General features: G+C 58.0%; 1 protein-coding gene across 1 annotated transcript in view; it reads right to left on the bottom strand.

Annotated features, from left to right (window-relative positions):
* Positions 1-19,322, bottom strand: part of ARNT2 (aryl hydrocarbon receptor nuclear translocator 2) — a gene marked incomplete at its 3' end in the record, with an annotated part of 141,015 nt that overhangs the window by 47,305 nt on the left and 74,388 nt on the right. The window contains exons 6-8 of the mRNA XM_080808935.1: positions 10,991-11,093; positions 8,593-8,658; positions 8,193-8,278 (exon numbers count right to left, since the gene is read on the bottom strand). Of these exons, the coding sequence (XP_080665061.1) occupies positions 8,193-8,278; positions 8,593-8,658; positions 10,991-11,093 (255 nt within the window). The remainder of the gene's footprint in view (positions 1-8,192; positions 8,279-8,592; positions 8,659-10,990; positions 11,094-19,322) is intronic.

Below are 19,322 nucleotides of genomic sequence, written 5' to 3'. Positions count from 1 at the left end.
TAAGACGATGCCCACATGGCTGATCTCTGTGTTACGCGTCTAAAGCCCCAGGTTATCTCCACACCCATCCGCACGGGTAAGGGGAGGCAGTCTTGTGCACCCCTAGGCACGGGGCCTCTGGAATCCATCGTGGACCCAGACCCTGCCAGCCGCACTCACAGCTCACACCTGCTTTTCCCGCATCCCACATCCGCCTCCCTCTGCAAGGCATGGCCTGATTCGGGCACGATTTCTCCCTGGGTGAGTCTCCTCCGGTCCCCTGGCCTCCGGGCCCATCCCTGCTCCTCCTCCCACTTTACTCCAACATGCAGACTGATCTGTAAGAACCTTCAGTGGCCTTCAGTGACGTTCCGTGGACTGAAGGGCAGGGTCCACACTCCCTGCCTGGCCCATGGGGCCCCGACCCCTGGACTGGACTCAACCATCTCCCTCGCCAGCTGCGGTGAGCCACCCAGGGCGGCCAGCCCAGTTCCCCTCCCACTGGCAGCGAGCAGAGCACCGTGGTGAGCGCGTCAGGAAGGCCTGGTTTCACAGCCCAGCCGTCCCGCTTGTGGCTGGGGACTGGGCTCATGACGGCACCACTCGGGTCTTTGGTGTCTCCTCTGTAAAATTTCTCGTAAAAATTACAGAGCGTGAGCACACAGAGGCCATTCCTAGAGCCCCGCAGGCAGCGAGCAGTCACCAAGGGAGCTGTGGTCGTTACTCAAACCCCAGACCCTCACCCACACCAGCTCTGGGCCTGCAGAACATTTTTTTCAATTAGGAAATTCCTACATCTCCTTCATGCCTACATTTCAGCTCTGGTGTTACCCCCTCCTTGCCTGTGGGGCTCTCCATGAGGGCTGGCCACAGTGGGGAGGAGAGAGAAGCCGACTGTGACGCTCCCATCGGATGGGAGCCTGCCTCCCCACCTGTGCCCCTCTGCTGACCCCCGACGCCAGGCTCTGCCGATACCTGCATGCCTGCCTGTCCCCTCCCCTGGCCAGTGAGCTACCAAGGCAGGACCCGTGCCAGCCGAGCCGGCCCCAGGGGCCCCAGGACCTCGCAAAGTGCCTGGCCTGTGGCGGGACCTCGAGCACCTTCACTGAAGGACGCAGAGCGGTGGCCGTGCCCGGCCCAGGAGCGAGGAGTTGGACTACGTCCGCAGCTGCTGCTTGGGCTCTCCTGGCTGTGCTGTCTGACCAGGGCCTTGGCTCGCCTGCTGGGGCAAGAGCTGGTCCCCAAGGGGCACGGAGGTGTGCGGGCACCACAGATAGGACAGGGTGGCCGAGGATCAAAGAGCAGGGGTGCAGCCACCACCTGGCGGGTCAGGGGTCTCCATTCAGATGAAGCAGCTTTTGGAGATTTTCAAATGAAGGCAAGACACACACACACGCTGTGTCCCACAAGAGACGTTCAAGAAGCGCAGGGCCGTTGGGGATGAGCTTGCGGCTGGGCTGGGCTCTCAGGTGAGGGGACAGCGCTGGCCCGGCCACAGCAGATGCTGACCCTAACCCCCAACCCCCTCAGGCCCCTGGCACGCTGTGGCTGAGGCTCACCGATAGCAGAGGGAGCCTGAACATGAGAGGCACGAGCCACGGAGCCCCCTCCCCACCGTGCAGCCCGAGGGAGGGGCCAGATCCGGTCAGCGCCCCCCTCAGACCCAGCGCCCCTGGGTCGGACCATGGATCCCCTGGGCAGACGCGTGGCCTCATGTGCAGAGATCCCCCCAGGCCCCCCACGGATCATCGGGGGTGAAGCAAGCCGGTCAGAGCACAGTCCCTGAGGACAGGCCTGCAGGGAGGTGGCCTCTGGCTCAAGGCCGGATGTCTGTCTGAAACGCAAGGCAGCAGGGCAATGACAACCAGCTGGGGCAAAAAATGTCATCTTCCCAACGTCGGCATTTCCCTGAGCTCCGAGCACGCCTCACAAGAGGTGAACTTCCTCACTGTCTGAGCCTGCTGGCCACGGCGCATCTGCTTCTAGAGACGAAGCAGGTGCAGAAGTAGAGGGGACTGTTTTGGAACCCTGCTCTTTCTTCCCGTCGCACCCCAAACATTTCAAATGAAACCCACGTAGTACACAGCACAGCGAGGGGGACCGGGGAGGCCACCGTGTCACAGATGGGGCTCGGGACCCACGGGAAGGCACAGTGGTGTCGGCGGGCCCCAGGCAGAGTTCTGAGTGCTCCGCCAGCCGGCTGCGTAGGAGGCCCATGGGCCGCACGTGGGTCGTCCAGGACTCCTTTCCGAGGCCCTTGTCTGCTGCACGAGGTCTACCTCTTCTGCTCACCTCTAGAGATGTCCAAGGGCGCCCATCAATAGATCTTCAGCAACATGGGTGCTTAGGACTTCAGCCTTTCTAGTCACATTTGTAATTAAGGAGCTTGGGGCGAGCAGGGATAGCAAGGCTCCAGAGCACTCGTGAGGCCCCATGGAAGTGGGGGGGGGGAGTCACTGCTCCAGTCCCATGACCTTATCCCGGGGTGAGCGTGCCAATGACCTCACTGCAGCCACCTCATTGTGGCCCCATGACTCTCTCTTCCAGCTTAAAAGGCTTCTGGGAAAGTAGATTGTACAAGCGCCTTTGGAAATTCTGGCATGAAATTCTTTCCCATATCCACCCCCGTAGGTCAACTATTCTGTTTCCGTCTTTCCTTCTCCCCTTTCATCCATCCATCCATCCCTCCGTCCATCTGTCCAGTCTATAGGAAATACACACTGGCTTGCTTCACCCCCGACGATCCGTGGGGGGACTGGGGGGATCTCTGCACATGAGGCCATGCGTCTGCCCAGGGGACCCATGGTCCGACCCAGGGGAGGGGGGCGCTGACCGGATCTGGCCCCTCCTTTGGACTGCACAGTGGGGAGGGGGCTCTGTGGCTCGTGCCTCTCATGCTCAGGCTCCCTCTGCTATCGGTGAGCCTCAGCCACAGCGTGCCAGGTCCGAGCTAAGCACTGGGGTGGGAAGTGAGTGCAGCGTGCACGCCGTCTAGAGAGATCTCTGTGGGAAGCGCGAAGTGTCACACGTGCTGAGAGTGTGGTTATCCACCAAGGGCCAGCGTATCCTCAGCCACAGAATAGGCGGCATCAGCTGAGCACCCCCGAGGCAGGCTGTAATCATCACGTGTGGATGCAGGCTTGTGTTCTAGAACCTTCTCCTTCGTAGAAGCACAGCAGTGAAATTCAACAACAAAACAAAACCAAAACGCAAACAAAAAAGACGTAATTTCTGAATTCAGTGCAAGCCACTTAATCCAACCGTCTGGAATGTGCTTTAGAAAATTCAGATTGGCTGCTGCTTCTTCCTCTTCTTCTTCTTTTTAAGAGAGAGAGAGTGTGTGTGAGCAGGGGGGAGGCACAGAAGGGGAGAGAATCCCAAGCAGACTCCCCGCTGAGCATGGCGCCCAACGTGGGGCTCGATCTCACGACCCTGAGATCATGACCTGAGCCGAAAGCAAGAGCCAGGGCTTAGCTGGCTGAGCCACCCAGGTGTCCCCAGACTGACTTCTTTAAAACATCATTTTCTGGGGTGCCTGGGTGGCTCAGTGGGTTGAAGCCTCTGCCTTTGGCTTGGGTCGTGATCCCAGGGTCCTGGGATCGAGTCCCGCATCGGGCTCTCTGCTTGGCAGGGAGCCTGCTTCCTCCTCTCTCTCTGCCTGCCTCTCTGCCTACTTGCGATCTCTGTCTGTCAAATAAATAAATAAAATCTTTTAAAAAAACAAAAACATCATTTTTTGTGATTATGAAAATCCCATACAAGCCAGGCAAATGCAAGCGTGAAGAGAGAAGAGACAAGGAAGGAACGCGGCGCCCCACAGGATTAACAGTGGGTTACATTATACGTACAATTTATCAACGCGGAGACACGCTGCTCACTTCCGACAAAGGTAAACATGGGATCTGTTTCTGCTGCATAACCTGCCATTCTTGTTCACACTTCCTAGCACTCTGCTTCGTTCTTAAGTATCCTTTGACAGCACATATAGTTTGTGGTCACGTACCCCATCAGATGCTCTGTGCTGCTTTCAACCAACTCTCCGTCCCCGAAATTTAGACTAATTGAATACTTTTACGATTATATATAATGCTGAAACATATATATATAACATATGATATATATAACAGATAACAGATAATAGATAAATGTGTACATAACACGTAAAGCTTAAACTTCTCAGATTTATTTCCTGGACTGAATTCCTACAAAAGCAGTCCTGTCCACTGGGGAATGGACATCTTCAAGCACTTGGTAACGCCAGCAAACGAGTCTATAGGTCTGCGCTGATTTATAAAATCTCCACCAGCAGTACCTCAAGGTGTCTGTTTTTCTGAATATTACCAATGCTGTGTATTTTGTCTTTTTTGCTTTTTGCCGTTTGATAGGTAAGAGAAGACCATATCAAATTATTTCGATTTGCAGCTCTAACAGGGAACTAAACATTTCCCATCTGCTTAGTGTGTGTATGTGTTTATATTTATGTGTTTAATACCCTGTTCACATCCTTTGCTCATTTCTTCCAACTGAGTTAAAATCTGCCTTTTGGTAACTTTCCTCTTTTGGTCCCAACTGTGCCTTCCGGAACTATCCTAAGTAAGATTAATTCCTCCTTCATATGACACCCCCTCAAATACTTCAAGACAGACATCATGCCTTGCTTTCTCCAAGACAAACACCCTGGCTCCTTCAACCCTTTCTCACTTGGCACAATTACAGGCGGTCGCCAAAGATGTCATGCTAAGTCCTGCTGTGCCATACCCTGACCACGCCAAACGCTCGTGGGGACAGACCTCATGCGACTCCAGGAAGGCCCGCCTGGGGTCCCCTGTGCAGGCTCCAGGGGTAAACACCAGCCCGCACCCTGGGTCTCAGACTCATCTCTTCTGCTCATTCCAAAAGGATCCTCTGAGTTAGACTCATGACCATCGTGGCGTTTCTCATGATACCCTAGGTCTGGAGCCCAGACAAAGTGGTCAGAAGGAGAGCACCCTGTGGCCAGAAACAGGATGAGGGATTCGCCTGGTATGATGAGAATGATTAACGACTTCCGAAGAGGAAGACATTAAGAACAGGACAGGCTCCCCAGAGCTGGATTTGGTGGTACCGACCCGCCCAGGGACAAGCCTTGTCCGGGAAACTCCCCTGACCCTGGGGTCACTTGGGGTGCGGGTCCCACCTCTGTCCCCAGAGCTTGTGGTTTCACCTCACTCTCCCGTGGTCATCTCTGTAGGTGCTGCCCTCCCTCCACCCCAGCCACACATCTCTGTGCTCCCCCAGGGACAGGCCCATGTCTGGAGCTGGACAGCCTTGCTCAGCAACGGGCACACATGCGGCCATCATGTGTGCTCATGAGCCGCACGGCTGTGGGAAGTCTGTCTCCCGGTTGTCCACACCTTCTGAGACACATCTGGTCTCACAAGTAGCGCAGAAGCTCACAGGTTCCCTGAACCACAGACAGGAGCGTCCGTGTCAGAGACCAGGTAACCCCACAGCATGGCAGGACCGCGCCCGAGGAAGACGTCAGCTTCTGAGGGCTCTCCCACGTCCTCTGGGGCTGACCAGTTCTAGAGCGCCGTCACGACCGTTTCTAGATCTACAGAGCAGAGGTCCGGGCTCTGAGCACTGTGAGGCAGTGCGGCTTTATGAGTTCCTGTCTCGAGTCAAGCTTGGGCCCTTGGGCAAGCAGCACCCTGACAATTTTGTGCATTATGGTTTATGTAGGAGAAAACATATAAATAAAAAGTACATAAACTAAGAAATATATATACTTTATGTATTTATGTCAAGCTGGTATACATATGTGTGTGTGTATATGTACACACAGCCAACATTTAACACAGCCAACTCCTGGAAAAATTAAATTAAACTGTGCACTACGACCTATATACCTCAGCCACTATTACCCACACGTCACATCTGGATCTCAGCATAGATTGACAAGGTGTGCTTAAAGGCAAGAAAAAACACAGCCCGAGGAGACAAAGTAAGCATCATTACCAGACTCAGATATGAATGACACAGACCTTGAAATTACTAGACGGGCAATTTAAAATAACTGCAATTAATACGGCAAGGGCTCTACTGGGAGAACAGACAATAGCAAAAACAGATGGGTAACGCAAGCAGAGGGATGGAAACTCCAGGAGGAAAACAGAAGGAAATGTTAGAAATAACGAACACTGCAGAAACGGGGGCCGCCTTTGATAGATTCATCAGTAGACTGGATGCCGCCAAAGAAAGACTCAGTGAGCTTGAAGACGTGTCTACTGAAAGTCCCAAAAATAAAATGCAGAGAGACAAAAACAGAGAGAAAAAAATCCAGAACACGATACCCCCAACTCGTAGCACCATTTCAGACAATATAATGCCTGGACATTCGCAATGCCAGAAAGAGAAGGAAGCGAATAGAACCAAAGGACTTGTGAAGAAATAATGTCTGGGAATTTTTTAGAATTAATGACACCAAACCACAGATGCAGGAAACTCAGACATGACCAAGAAGTAGAAATAACCAAAAAGCAAAACAAAATGAAGTCCTGAGGCACGTTGTGGAACAACTGAGGTTTTCTGCAGAAAACCAAAGACAAAGAAAAAATCTTGAAAGAAGCCAGAAAATTAAAAAAAAAAACAAAACAAAAAAGGCCCACACTACCTGTGGAAACACAAGGATAAGAGTTCTGTGGACTTCTCATCAGAAACCGTGGACACAAGGAGAGAGAATATTCACTCATTCATTCATTCATTCATTCATCATTTAGCAGGCTCCACGCCCAGCACGGAGCTCAACGTGGGGCTCAAACTCAACACCACGAGACTGAGACCTGAGCCAAGATGAAGCGTCAGACACTTGACCGAGCCATCCAGACGCCCTAAGAAGAGACAATATTTAAAGTATTGGAGGAAAACATGCACCAACCTAAAATCCAATATCCAGTAAAATTATCCTTCAAGAGTGAGGGGAAAAAAAATGGCTTTCTGTGAAAAACAGAAATAGAGAGAACTCATCACCAGCGGAGCTGTCCGGCAAGAAACGTTACAAGAGGTTCTTCAGGAAGAAGGAAACAACGCGGGTTAGAAACACGGATCCGCTAAGAGAAGGAAGAGTGTCAGAGAAAGAATAAATTTAGGTAAAATAACTTTATTTTTATTACTCTTAATTGAGCTAATATACTTCTGCGCGTTCCAAGTAATAACCTAACAATGCATAGGGTGACGAGGCCCACGGATACGTGAGCCGCATGGGGCAGAGCCGCGGGTGATGCGGGAGGAGGGGGAAAGGAAAGCCGCATGACGCCGTCCTTGCAGCACCCATGAAGTGGTACGCAGCTGTGTGCCCATCACCCCTACCTGATTCCAGAACCTCTGTGTCACCCTGACGAGAAACGCCATACCCACGACCTGTCATTTCCCCGGCACCCGGAAACCAAACTATTTTCGTCGGGAAGGACCCGTCTTGTCGGGATGTGACACATAAACGGAATCGGATCACGTGTTGCCTGTGTATCTGGCCTCTCTTCCCGGCTCGGCGTGACGTTTTCCAGGCTCACCAGCGTGGCAGCATGGGTCCGCCCCTCGCTTCCTCGATAGGCTGAATAATGTTGTGTCACACGGACACTTCATCTTCTATTTATCCATTCGTCATCAGACGAGCACATTTCCGTTGCTTCCACATTCTGGCCATGAACATGGCTGTGAACGTTCATGTGCACGTGTCTTGGTGGACAAATGCTTTGGGGTCTCCTGCGCTCCCCTGGGAGTGGGACTCCTCCGTCACAGGGCAGCTCTATGACTGACACTGTGACGACCGGCCACCCGGTTCCCTAAGCAGCGGCGCCGTTTTCCACCCCCACCCGCCCTGTCTGAGGGTTGCCAGGAGGGTTCCACACCCTCAGCAGACCCTGCCGTGGTCCGTCTGTCTGTCTGAACGCTCCCAGTGAGTGTCGTCGGAGGTACCATCTGAAAAGCCACTTCACCCTGGGCTCCGGGTGACAGAACTCAGAAACAGCTGAGGCTCCCACCACCCTTGCAGGATTGCTTTCCAGAAACCTTTGCTTCAAGAAGCACGATTTTTTCCAGTTATGAAGATTGTTATGTTCTTACCGCAAAGAAGAGCTTTCTGCCTCTCTCCATAGGAAGACGTCCCTAGTGGGAAAGCAGGGTAAGGTGAGAAGAGCGCCTGCCTCCCTTGGGATGAGTGTGTGGCTCCCACTTACCTGCTGGGGGCCACGCCTTGATGTACCCGGTGCAGTGGACCACAGCATACTGGGCCTCCCCTTCTTTCACGGGACCAAGGCCGTTCCTAAAGAAAGAGCATTTGTGAGACGGCTCTCGGCACCTGGCGGGCAGGCAAGGCCACAGATGGCTCCTCCGCGGTCTAAACCGCAGGGGTCACGCTTGCCTTGCGGGTTTGGATGTTGCCTTCCCAGCAGCCTGCTTTCCCTCCTGCGAAGCTGCACCCAGCTCCCCGCTACCCTCGCGTGTGCAGCCCCGAGGCGCGTGCCCCACGCCGCTCCCTGCGCTCAGCCCCTCTCCGGGTCCCACCGCCCCGTGGCTCAGCGCACTCAGTCCTTCTCCAAGCATGGCCCCAGACCCATGTCAGAAAAGCCTACTGACCTGAATCTTTTTCTCATGGTGGTTATTCTGTTCAGAGGGAGGTGGTCCAGAGGAGCGTTTCCACACCTGAGATCAGAAACAGTCAGAATGAGTAAAGGCTTCAGCAAGCCTCTACAGCCTAGAGCGCTGCGGTCAGAAAGGTGGGTCTGCCGTGATGCTCACACACGGACCCGCGAGCCCGGCAGCCAGCTCCCTTCCGGAGTGTCGACGCGGGCCTGCGTGTGCCCTGGAACCTGGACTGTCCCTGAAGGCCAGGGCAGTGTGGCCCCCTGGGCCCGGATCGGGGCCCGGCCCGGAGGCCGGGGACACAGAAAGACTCTAGGGAACCCTGGCCACGCTCCAAACGCAGACTCACGTCTGTGCCACTGGGGGGCTTTCAGGAAAGCGGGCAAGTGGGCGGCGACCGCAGCGATGTGGTTTCAGGCCTCAGCAGCGACAGCAACTCCACACACACGGGGCCCGCGGGTGACAAGAAACATCTCAGGCTCGGGCCGCCGTCCGGGGACACTGCCTACTGCCTGCACTGCTCTGCCCTGCAGTCCCACGGCCACTGATGGCAAAGGGCAGACTGCGGACAGAGGGCGGAACGGCCTTTCCGAGGGTCCTTCCGGGGAGGCCAGGCTGCTCTGGGGGCCTTTCCAGCCTCTGTGCTCCATGGGCCCCCAGGCTCCGGACAGCCAGGTCTGCCCTGCTGCGAGAAGCGGGTCACTCCTTGGTCTACCGCCCTTACGTGGGCTCCCCGTTCCCAGCTCCGTGACCGCTAACGCTCTGGGTGTCGGCCATGCTACACAGCCAAGATAAGGGTCCACGTGTCCTCAGCCTGGGGCAGCGGCCAGCACACGCGTGCGCCCCCAGTAGGGTCAATCCAGGACCTCAACGCCTGGGCGAGCTGGCCTGGCTCTCGGCATCATCCTCAAACTAACCCCGCTTTGGAGGACCAGGTCGTGCGCTCAGCAGATGGCAGTGCCGCCCGCCTCACGGGAATCCGGGTCGTGTGGAGCTGGGACCACAAAAAGCCACCAGACTGTCTCCTGGAGCGCCCCAGGGCAGGGAGGGGGCTGCCTGAGCCGGCGTGACGGGGCAGCGCTTATGGCACGGACACTACTCGGGGACGCTCCCAGGGAGGGCCTTCACGGGGGATGGCTTGGGGCGGCAGCTCAGAAAGTCCGCAGCGGGCGCTGTCCTGGAGGCCCGCCACACGGGGATGGGTGTGCACACCGACCCAGGCACCCGTGCGTTGTACCAACGGCCTCCCGTGTCATTCAGAGTAGAAGCTGATGTCTTATGATGACCTGACATCCCGACCTTCCAGACCAGTGTTCCCATCACCATGCCCCATTCACTCAGCTCCTGGGAGAGTGGCCCCTTCGTCCCTTGAGCAGGCCAAGAACACCCCTGCCTCAGGGCCTTTGCACTTGCTATTTCCTCTACCTGGTGTTTTCTTTCCCCAGATACTCCCAAGTCTCCACTCAAAATGTCACGGTAGCCACAGGCCCTCCCCTCACCTACCTAAAAACCAAGGCATAAGCCAGTAACTCCCACTCCTTCCTACTCCTTCAATTTGTTTTATTTTCCTCAGCAGCACTCACAGTCCGAGCATCTATGTGGCACTTCCGTGTCCCTGACTGAAGTCACGCTCTGCAGGATCGGGGATTTTGTTCGCCTTATTCTGGGCTGAACCCCAGCACCGCGACAGCCCCCTGGCACAGGCAGGCCCGCAGGGAAAACGTGTTGCATAACTGAACGAATGAGGGAGAACCGCTGCCTGGTTTCAGAGCCTCCAGAGTCCCTCGGGCCAGATGGACTCCCCGTCAGCCACCTCCCGGGCCCCCCAACATGGCCTGGGGCACAGGGCGGTCTCAGCTGGCTGGGAAGTCTCAAAACCCTTGTTCTTTCTTCTTCAGGGACAGAAACTTCTCTCATTACCCCCAATTCAGTCGCTCGGGCATCCCCGCAGCAGGTCACGGGGCGCTCAGGGAGGGTTAACTCAAAGCCCCTCTCTTCAGGGCAACTGGCACTCACTCCCGGAGCCAAGATATTTACACCGAGAACGTCAGTCGGCAGAATCATGATTAAATTCTAATAAAAATGTATCATTCGGCCCAGGAAACATAAGAGGAAGTATACAATTGATCAATCCTACGTAAACTACAGTGAGAAATATGGAAGCTGGACGGGTTGAAGGACCGGTAGACAGTTGAGACCTGGGGGACAGGGGCAGCCAGCCCGGGAGGGGGCAGAGCTCGCGGGAAGTCAGACACGGCGGGACGCAAGGACCAGGGACGAGGGCCCTCTCCGACGGACCCTGACGTGTGGCTGCAGCAGAGCCCGGGGCGGGACAGGAGATGCGGACCACCCCCCCAGCGCCCCCCCCCCAGCGCCCCGGTCCCCCACAGACCTCATCCTGCAGATGAAGGACCTCCGCGAGCCCATGCACATCCTCATGGAAGACTGCTGTCCCTCCTTCTTGACTGTCCCCGTCTTCAGGTCCAGGATCCGGCCTAAGTGAGAGAGGGACACAGGTGTAAGCCTCTGCCTTTGATGGGGTTGAGGGCGGAGGGGCGGAGGCTTTCTTCAAACGCTCCGCAAAGGGGGACAAACGGAGCTGTGCGACTTGTTTCTCGGATACCCGCTCTTCCGTCCGGGAGCGCGTGGAGCCGCGAGGCCCGTACGATTCTGCGTGGCTCTTCCTCGGACGCCGCCTCTGCCTGCCGTCCCCGCTCCGTCGGACGCCGCTGTCCGCACCCTACTCTGGTCTCTCCCCAGCATTTCGTGGAGGCGGCGTTTGCCGAAATCACCAGCACCTTCCTGGCTGCTGATCCCAACACCCTCTTCCTCGGTCTCCGCTCCTCTCCTTCCTCCCCTCCCGCCCCGGAGACCTCGGTGGCCCACCGTCTCTCCTCCCACTGGGCCCCCCGTCAGCTTTATCCGCTCCAGGGACGGCTGCCTCTGTACGCTGAGAATCCTGCCCGCACGCCCCCAGCACCCACCCTTCCGTCCCTCCGCCCCAGGCCCAGACCACCAGCCGCACGTCAAGGCCGGCACCAGCCGCTGCTCCCCGACCTGAGGTGCCGCCATCCACAGGGACGTCGGGGTCCGAAGGCTGGACGCCCTGCGAGAGTCCTTCCCTCCACCCCCGCCTGCGTGCCCGCCTGTCTCTCCATCGCCTCCGCCCTCCTGCCATCCCTCGGCTGAGGCTCACGGGCTCCCAGCCTCCAGCTTCCCGCCTGCACGTGGCCGCCAGCTGTGTGGACCACACGCATCGGACGGCCCACCTGTGTTCCCGGCTGCGGCGCCGCTGTGAGCTCCTCCCAGGCTGCCCGGGGATTCGGCCCTGCCTGCCCCTCCCCCTCGCTTCCGCCCCACTTCCCGGTACCCCGCCCAAGAGAAAAGTCGGAGCCGCCCGTGTAACTCTGCATGTCCTAGCAGGCCCACGTTTAAAGACGTCAGAAGAAACGGGGACACGGTTTTCAACGACACACCTGGCGTGTTACCGTTTCGGCACGTGAAGCACCTCGGGGTACTTTGCATTGTTTCGCTCCCTGAGGCTTTGACGTTGGTGTGTCTCACGCACACAGGGCACGTCTCCGTTCCAACGCCCCCTGTCCCGGGTGCCCCGCGAGCGCCCGTGGCCAGTGGCCTCCGGACTGGGTGCGTGCGGCTCCAGACACGGCCAGCATCCCCGCCCCTCAAAGGGCCTCCCGCCTTGCACGTGTACAGACACGCGCTTTCTGCCCCAAGTCCGCACCCTGTGAGGGGCGCCCTGGTGAGCTCCTGCTCGTCCTTCGCACCCGCTCGCCTGTCACGGCCTCTGGGAGGCCTCCTCCGGGTTGCGCAGGCCGAGCTTCCCACCCCCGCCTATCCAGCCGCCCCCTCCCTCCCTCCCTCAGTATTTATCACGAGTTTCTGCAGATCCAGGCACCCCGTGAGGCCCTGGGGGTGCAAACGTGAGCCAGGCACCATCACGTCTGCGGGAGGAAACAGACATCCCCACCACTTGCCACGCCGCACCGGATCGACTTGCTCGCTCGCCCGTTTACCATGACCTCGAGCTCCGAACCCTGCGGGAAGGTATTGATTGATTGAGTGGAAAACTGTGTCCTAGCACCGTGGACAGTTCCTGGCCCAGGGCACGTGGCTGAACCCAACCTGTGTGCGTCCATCCAGGAAAGGACTTTGCGACAAAGTGGCATTAAGTAATGTGAGTATCGATGGGTTTTTACTTCTATTTCCATTTCTGCATCAAAACGCTTAAAAAGGGGCACCTGGGTGGCTCAGTGGGTTGAGCCTCTGCCTTCAGCTCCGGTCATGATCTCAGGGTCCTGGGATTGAGCCCCACATCGGGCTCTCTGCTCAGCGGGGAGCCTGCTTCCTCCTCTCCCTCTGCCTGCCTCTCTGCCTACTTGTGATCTCTCTCTGTTAAATAAACCAGGGGCGCCTGGGTGGCTTTAAGCCGCTGCCTTGGGCTCAGGTTATTTAAAAAAAAAAAAAAACGCTTAAAAACTGACCTGCACCCATCCCCCACCCGGCTCCCACTGCAGAGGAAATGCGGCACCTCCACGGGAGACCGTGGGCCTCGCTCCGTCCCCCAGACCCTCCCACCTGGCCCCTCCACTCCTCAAACGCGTCAGATTGTCACTGATTGGGGGAGGGGACAAACAAAACCCTTCTCGGACCCTGAGGCTCCCTGTGCTCTGTCCACACTCTCGTCCAGCCCGCGGGCAGCTCTTGTCCAGTCACCGGGGTGCTGTGTGCAGGCAAACTGAACAGATAGTAAGCAGTCCCTCTCAACCTGGTCCTGTCCTCAACCAGTCCCTCTTTCCTGGACCCTCCCATGCCGAACCTCTCCCGCCTCCCCATTGCTGGTGGCACTCCGGAGCCTGGGCCCTCTGTCCCATTCTCCCCGGGCCCTCGGGGCTGAGGACACCAAGACAGCATCTCCAGCAGGACCTCTCTCAGAACCTCCTGTGTGTCCGTCGGACATTCCAGACACGTCACAGTGGGCGGGAACCAGAAACCTCGTGGGCTCCCCCCGACCCAGCACCCACAGTAGCAGGGAGGCCGCAGGGCACACGGCCGGGCCCACAGCGGCCCAGACATCTCCAGGCAGGACACGTCCACCAGAACTCAGCCCCGAGCAGAGGCCCGCCCCACCGTCTGCTAAGGGTTTGGCGCTGCCCGTGCGGGGCCCCAGGCGGGGGCTCGGGTCTGGGCGGGCGGCCGCCCCAGGGCTGACACCTGTCTGTCTTGCTCACAGACGCCGGCTCCTCGCAGCTGCTCCCAGGGTAAACTGTCACTCGCTTTATCATCTACCAAATGGCAAAGGGTTTCAGCTGCGAAGCAGGCCAGCCTGAGAGTCTGTCAAATTCCGGAGCCTGCTCTGAAAATAAATCGCAGCTGTGGGACACATGAGCCGTGGAACACGAGGAAATGAGAAAACACATTTCCATGACCTGCTGTCAGGACCCCGAGAGACCACGGCAGCACGTTTGTTTCTCTGGGTGCTTCTCCAGTTTCCTCGGGCATCGGAGCCCCTTCCCGGGTTCCATGGGGGGAAGCACGCTTAGCTTTATACCGCGGATGCGCTCCTGAGAGGTCTGGGAAACTGGGCTTTTGACCCGAAAGCAGCGTAGACGTATGGAGGCAAGGGGCCGCCCCCCAACTCTGGGCAGTGAGTCCCGGGAAAGGGGACCGGGGATCACTCTCTGTCCCCCCGGCAATGGGCTGTCGGGCTTACTTGCCATGGGGCTCCCCAGTAGGAAGGGAACACGGAGAAGAGGCTGCTACGTGCATTGCTTCCAGTCTTCTCTCCTGGCCCACAGAACCCTCGGGTCGGCTTAGAACCACGGGGCTGCATTCCCAGGGCTGGTCCCAGTGGGTCCCTCAAAGCACAATCAGTCCGGGCCAAGGCCGACCCCTTCCAGAGTCCAGCCACATCCCCGGGTCGGAGGACTCACTCTGCAATGCTGCCCCGAGGTGGCCCCAGCACCCATCCCAGCCCGCTCCCCTCCGCGGGTGCTGAACGCCCAGCCCCTCGGCCGCCTCTCGTCTCCGCACTCCTCACCGTGACTCCTGCTTCCCTCCTCCCTCTCTCCTACAGGGTGCCGTCTGCAATGTCCCTTCTGCAACAAACAAACCCCCACACCCTTGGATTCTTGGAGAAGTTCCCTGAACCCCAAGTTAGCAGACCAGCCTGACCGACCGCTTCCCAGCAGCGTGTCTCCCGGAGGGAATGCGGACATGGGCTCCCACAGCCCGGATGCCCTGTGGTCCAAGGCGGGTCTGGATCGTCCTCAGGCCCCAGAGCACTTCCACACGGTGCTCCCGGCATACCATCCGCAGCTCCTCCCAGACTCCCGCATCCGCCCCGTGCACCTGCTACGTCTTGGTCGTCCCACCTGCGGGTCACTCTTCCTCCACGTCGGACGCCAGCTTGTCCCCCGGCTTTCCCTTCACTTCTAGAGCTGCCATCATCGGACTCGGTCCCAGCACCGAGTGGAGGGCCCCCCAGCATCCCCACTCAGGGCTAGCCCTCCTCCCACGGCGGTGCCTCTCCCAGCACGATGTTGTGGAGCGTGAGGCGTCTACGACGCGCTGTCCGAGGTCTTGTGTTCGAGCACACTGGCAGCGCCCCCGCTCTGGTCCGCACTTCACTGAGGGTCCTGCGCCAGAACCCTCACCCCGATCGGCTTCCGTCCGTGCGGAAGTGCTGAGCGTCCCTCCGGTGTGGACCCGTCCTCGGCGCCGGCAGTGCCCGGGGACCCGGTGGCCAGCTCCAGCCCCGACGCCAGCGTCCCGCACGGCCACGGCAGAAGCAAATACTTTCCTGGGTTGATGCACAAAGGGGGACCATTGGTGAGTGAACGGCAGAGCCCACCCCCGAGGTATCCGACTCCAGAGGGAAGCGGCAGCCGGGACAGACGCGCAGCCCCGGCGCGAGTGGGTCTGGGGGAAGGGCCAGCGGCTCCCCCTTCTCTCAGCCGGAAGACAGGACCGGACACGCCTGCGCTGACGGTTACGCGCGGCGTGGAAGACTGACACGCAGACACCCCATCGGCCGCCCGCACGAACGTGAGAAGCAGTCAGTGGCTCCAGGCGGCAGCTCTGTGAGCCCCTAGATGAGGACTGCGCCCCGGACTGGAGAGCCACAGGGAGGGAGGCTCCCCTGCAGCCGGCCCAGCCCTGGCCTCCGGCTCCTCTGAGTGAAGAGAACATTCTGGAAGGTTTTCGCCTGTGTCAGGCGAAAAGGTTGAAGAAGTACTTATTTCTCCCTTAAAGTGCTTCTATTCTAAAACTAAAGTGGTCTTTGGGAAAAACCACACACACACACACACACACACACACACACACACACACAGAGTAAAAACCCCAGACACTTTCTCCCTTGAGAAGAACAGTATTAACATTTGGGCGTTCCTGCAAATCTTCTCTGCGCATGCCTGTTTTTTCTTTGAATTAACCAAGGTGTCATGGTGTATGTTTTTCCTCCTTATGTCATAACATCAACTCACAAAATTGTGATCACGGACGTTATCTGGAAGGCTCTACGACACCGTTTTGCTCAGACGGTTTACCGTTGGACATGACGTTATTCCCAGGTTTTCCCCGTGGCAAATAACGCCATGGTCAGTCACTGGGTGGGGAAAAATCCCCATATCCAGACCTTCTTAGGCTACATTCCCCCAAAATGGAATTATGGCATCCCACGAGGACAGGCTGTCAGCACCAACACCCGGGCTGCTCTCAGCCCCCCGTGAACCCGCGGTGAGCTCTGGACTCCACTCGGTGACACGGGGACAAGTACGACACGTCTCGAGGGTTACAAAGACCGTTTTTCTAAGTCGAAAGTGTGAAATGCTTTAGAACGGGAGCCGGCAAACTGTGACTTCAGACCCCAACCTGGTTCACTCTGTTATTTAAGTATTTACTGGAACCCGGCCACAGACTCGTGCAGGTTTACTTATCGTCTCTGGCTGCTTTCGCGCTACAACGGTCAGGCCAAGTCGTTGTGAAAGAAAGTGGATGACGGACTCAGAGGGTCGAGCATCTCGGCTCCCCGGCCTCTGACCAAACACATCTGCTGACTCCGGCTTTGGAAGAGCGCTCCCAGGTCCCCAGGGCAGGGCACCTTTCTCTGCAGGCAAAGGGCCCTTCTGCCATTGTTTTCAGTACACGGATTTTTGTATTATTTACATCAGCAGTAACTTTTTTAAAAAAGGAGCACCCGAAGTTTGTGTTGGACGAGATCACAAAGGAAGGCACTGAGCTTCATGAAGCGGCTCCTCCGCGGGCCGCGGCAGGAGCACGAACAGAAACCAGAATGAGTTCATCGAAGGAATCCTTGAGAAAACTGGACACCTCTCATCTCGGTTTCAAAAGAAGAAAGCGAGGCCGGGAAGGAGAAAAACAAGGGACGTTACCAGCGACAGAAGCAAAGCGACGGCCCCAGGACGGACACGCTTTGATGTCGCTCTAAAGACGTGTGTCCCCCTGAACGGGGGCCCAGAGGCTGGAGGGGGCTCGGGCTGCTGTCCCGGTGACAACGTGCGCTTGTTCTCGGGGGCTGACCCCAGCGGCCGGGGCAGCTGTGCACGTCGGCCCCAACGCGCTCCTGCACGGGAGTCCAGGCCGAGCACGTGGGGCCCCTCAGGAGCGGACACCAGGATGGGAGTGGCACCCACAGAGCCTCCTGCTGAGGGCCGGTGTCCCCCCCCGAGGACACCAGCTCCCAGGTCGTAGCCAAACTGCTTCTTCCCACAGCAGAAGGGGCTCTGGGTGGGCAGCGGCATCGTCCCAGAGCTCCTGCAACCAGCGCTCTCGTGCTGGTCCTTCACTAGGACCGTCGGGAAAGGGTTCGCCATCGTCTTACAGGAACCCACCTGCCCGGCCACAGTGACTGGTGGAGCCCTGGGCACCTGACACAAGCTCGACTAGTCCCAGTACCTCATTCCTCCTCTGGCCTGTCCCCAACTAGGACAGGATCCAGCTAATCAGAGACCTCCACAGGCAAAATGTGGCCACTCCCACTTCACTCCTGCACTGCCGTAGGACCATGAGCCTCGCCATTTCGCAGCAGCGACTCCGGCTTCATGGAGAACCGGGTCTGGGACAGAGACACCGGCTCCACGAAAGCGAAGACAGCATTCGCTGGCGAAGATGACCGTCACAGTGTGCAAACCTCTGGTGCCAACAACCCCCTTTTCCTACATACATTAACTCCATGTTAGTGCCCGTCACCTACTCCAGAGCAGTGCGGACGGATGCAGGTGTCCCAGGACTTGGACAGAAGAGGAAGGACGAAGGGTTGGCCCTTCCTGTGGACTTCACGGAGGCCCAGGTGTCACGAGACAACTCCTGTGTGTGACTCGTGTGACCAGCATGGGGCAGGCAGGCGACAGGCATCAAGGGCGGCACAGGATGGCACGAGCATGGAGTGTCGTAGGAGACGGAGGCACCACTGACCTCGTCCTCCGAAACCAGTGATACGCTACATGTCAATTAGCTGAACTTAAACTTAAAAAAAAAGCCTTTAGCACGGCAATCAAAAAATGATTTTCCGTGGGACTCACATCACAGTGCAGGAAGCAGGTTAGGGGACGCGCCAGCATGAGGCGGGGGAGGAGGGCGCTGCGAGAGGCCGGAGGGCAGACACTGTGTAGCCCCATCTGCCGAGAACTGCCAGTCGTGGCCATGGTAAGAAGCAGATGAACGTGGCGTGGGCTTCAGGGTTGTTTTAAATTCCTGGTGAACAACGCCCCGTCCCGGCTAGACCCCTCAGGGCTGCAGTGTTTCCGAAGCAGACAGAAGCCCAGAGACCCCGAACAACGCCACCAAGGCTGGCCTCCCCGTGGGCACGTGAGAGTCCGAGCTCCTCACTGCCCCGAACGCTCGAGAACCATCCCGCCTGATGGCACAAAGCAGGATCACGGCCACCAGACAGCAGCAGCCAGGAACGGGGGGACAGGAGGTCACCGTGGCGCGGATGGTGGCCAGCCTCCACCCGCTTCAGCATCACACACCCCGACTGGGAAAACCCGACAGTGCTTTCCTGCTTCAAACCTTCTGTGTGTGTCTACGCCTTTCTCGGGGTTTTCTCCGGTTTCCGTAGACACCGTCAGGTTACTCGAGCCCATCTCAGCCATCCCCAGGTGGCTCCCGGGCAGGGGTCTGCATCCACAGGGGGCTAGAGTTAGGGGAGGGCAGTACCCCTCAGGGCAGGCACGGCCCAGGGGAGTTATTAGGAGAGTCTCTCCGCTCCTACAGTGCTCAGGTTTGCATGACACATGACATATCTATGATCCCTCTTTACAAGGTGACGGCAGAGTGAGACACGGATCCCGCCCCCAGAAGCTTGACAAACAGCTGGATTCCAGGCCACCTCGCCCTCCCACCCGTCACTCAGGCTCCTCGGGTCCTAGACGGGTACACCCCTCGTCGTCAGCAACAGGGGACAGTCCTCTAACTGTCCCTGGGAAGAAACGGTGTGCCAGGAACGCAGTCCCGGGTTCCGCCCGACAATGTCACAAAGGGCCCCTCCCAGGTCAGTAAGCGGGGAGCTAACGCTCAGAGTTGGAGAAAAGCCCCTCGGCCCCACATAGAGCGGCGGCTGTCCCTCAGCCCACCCTGGCTTCAAGCGCACGGGGCTAACAGCGCCAGGAGCATCGCGGGACTCGGATCCGGGGCCATAGCTGGTCGCACGCACTTAGAGATGAACCCGACGGGGCGGCCAC

The sequence above is a fragment of the Martes martes genome, assembly GCF_963455335.1.
Source record: "Martes martes genome assembly, chromosome: 7".
Classification (NCBI taxonomy): domain Eukaryota; kingdom Metazoa; phylum Chordata; class Mammalia; order Carnivora; family Mustelidae; genus Martes; species Martes martes.
The sequence above is the reverse complement of the archived record's forward strand: the minus strand, read 5'-3'. Positions and strand labels throughout refer to the sequence as shown.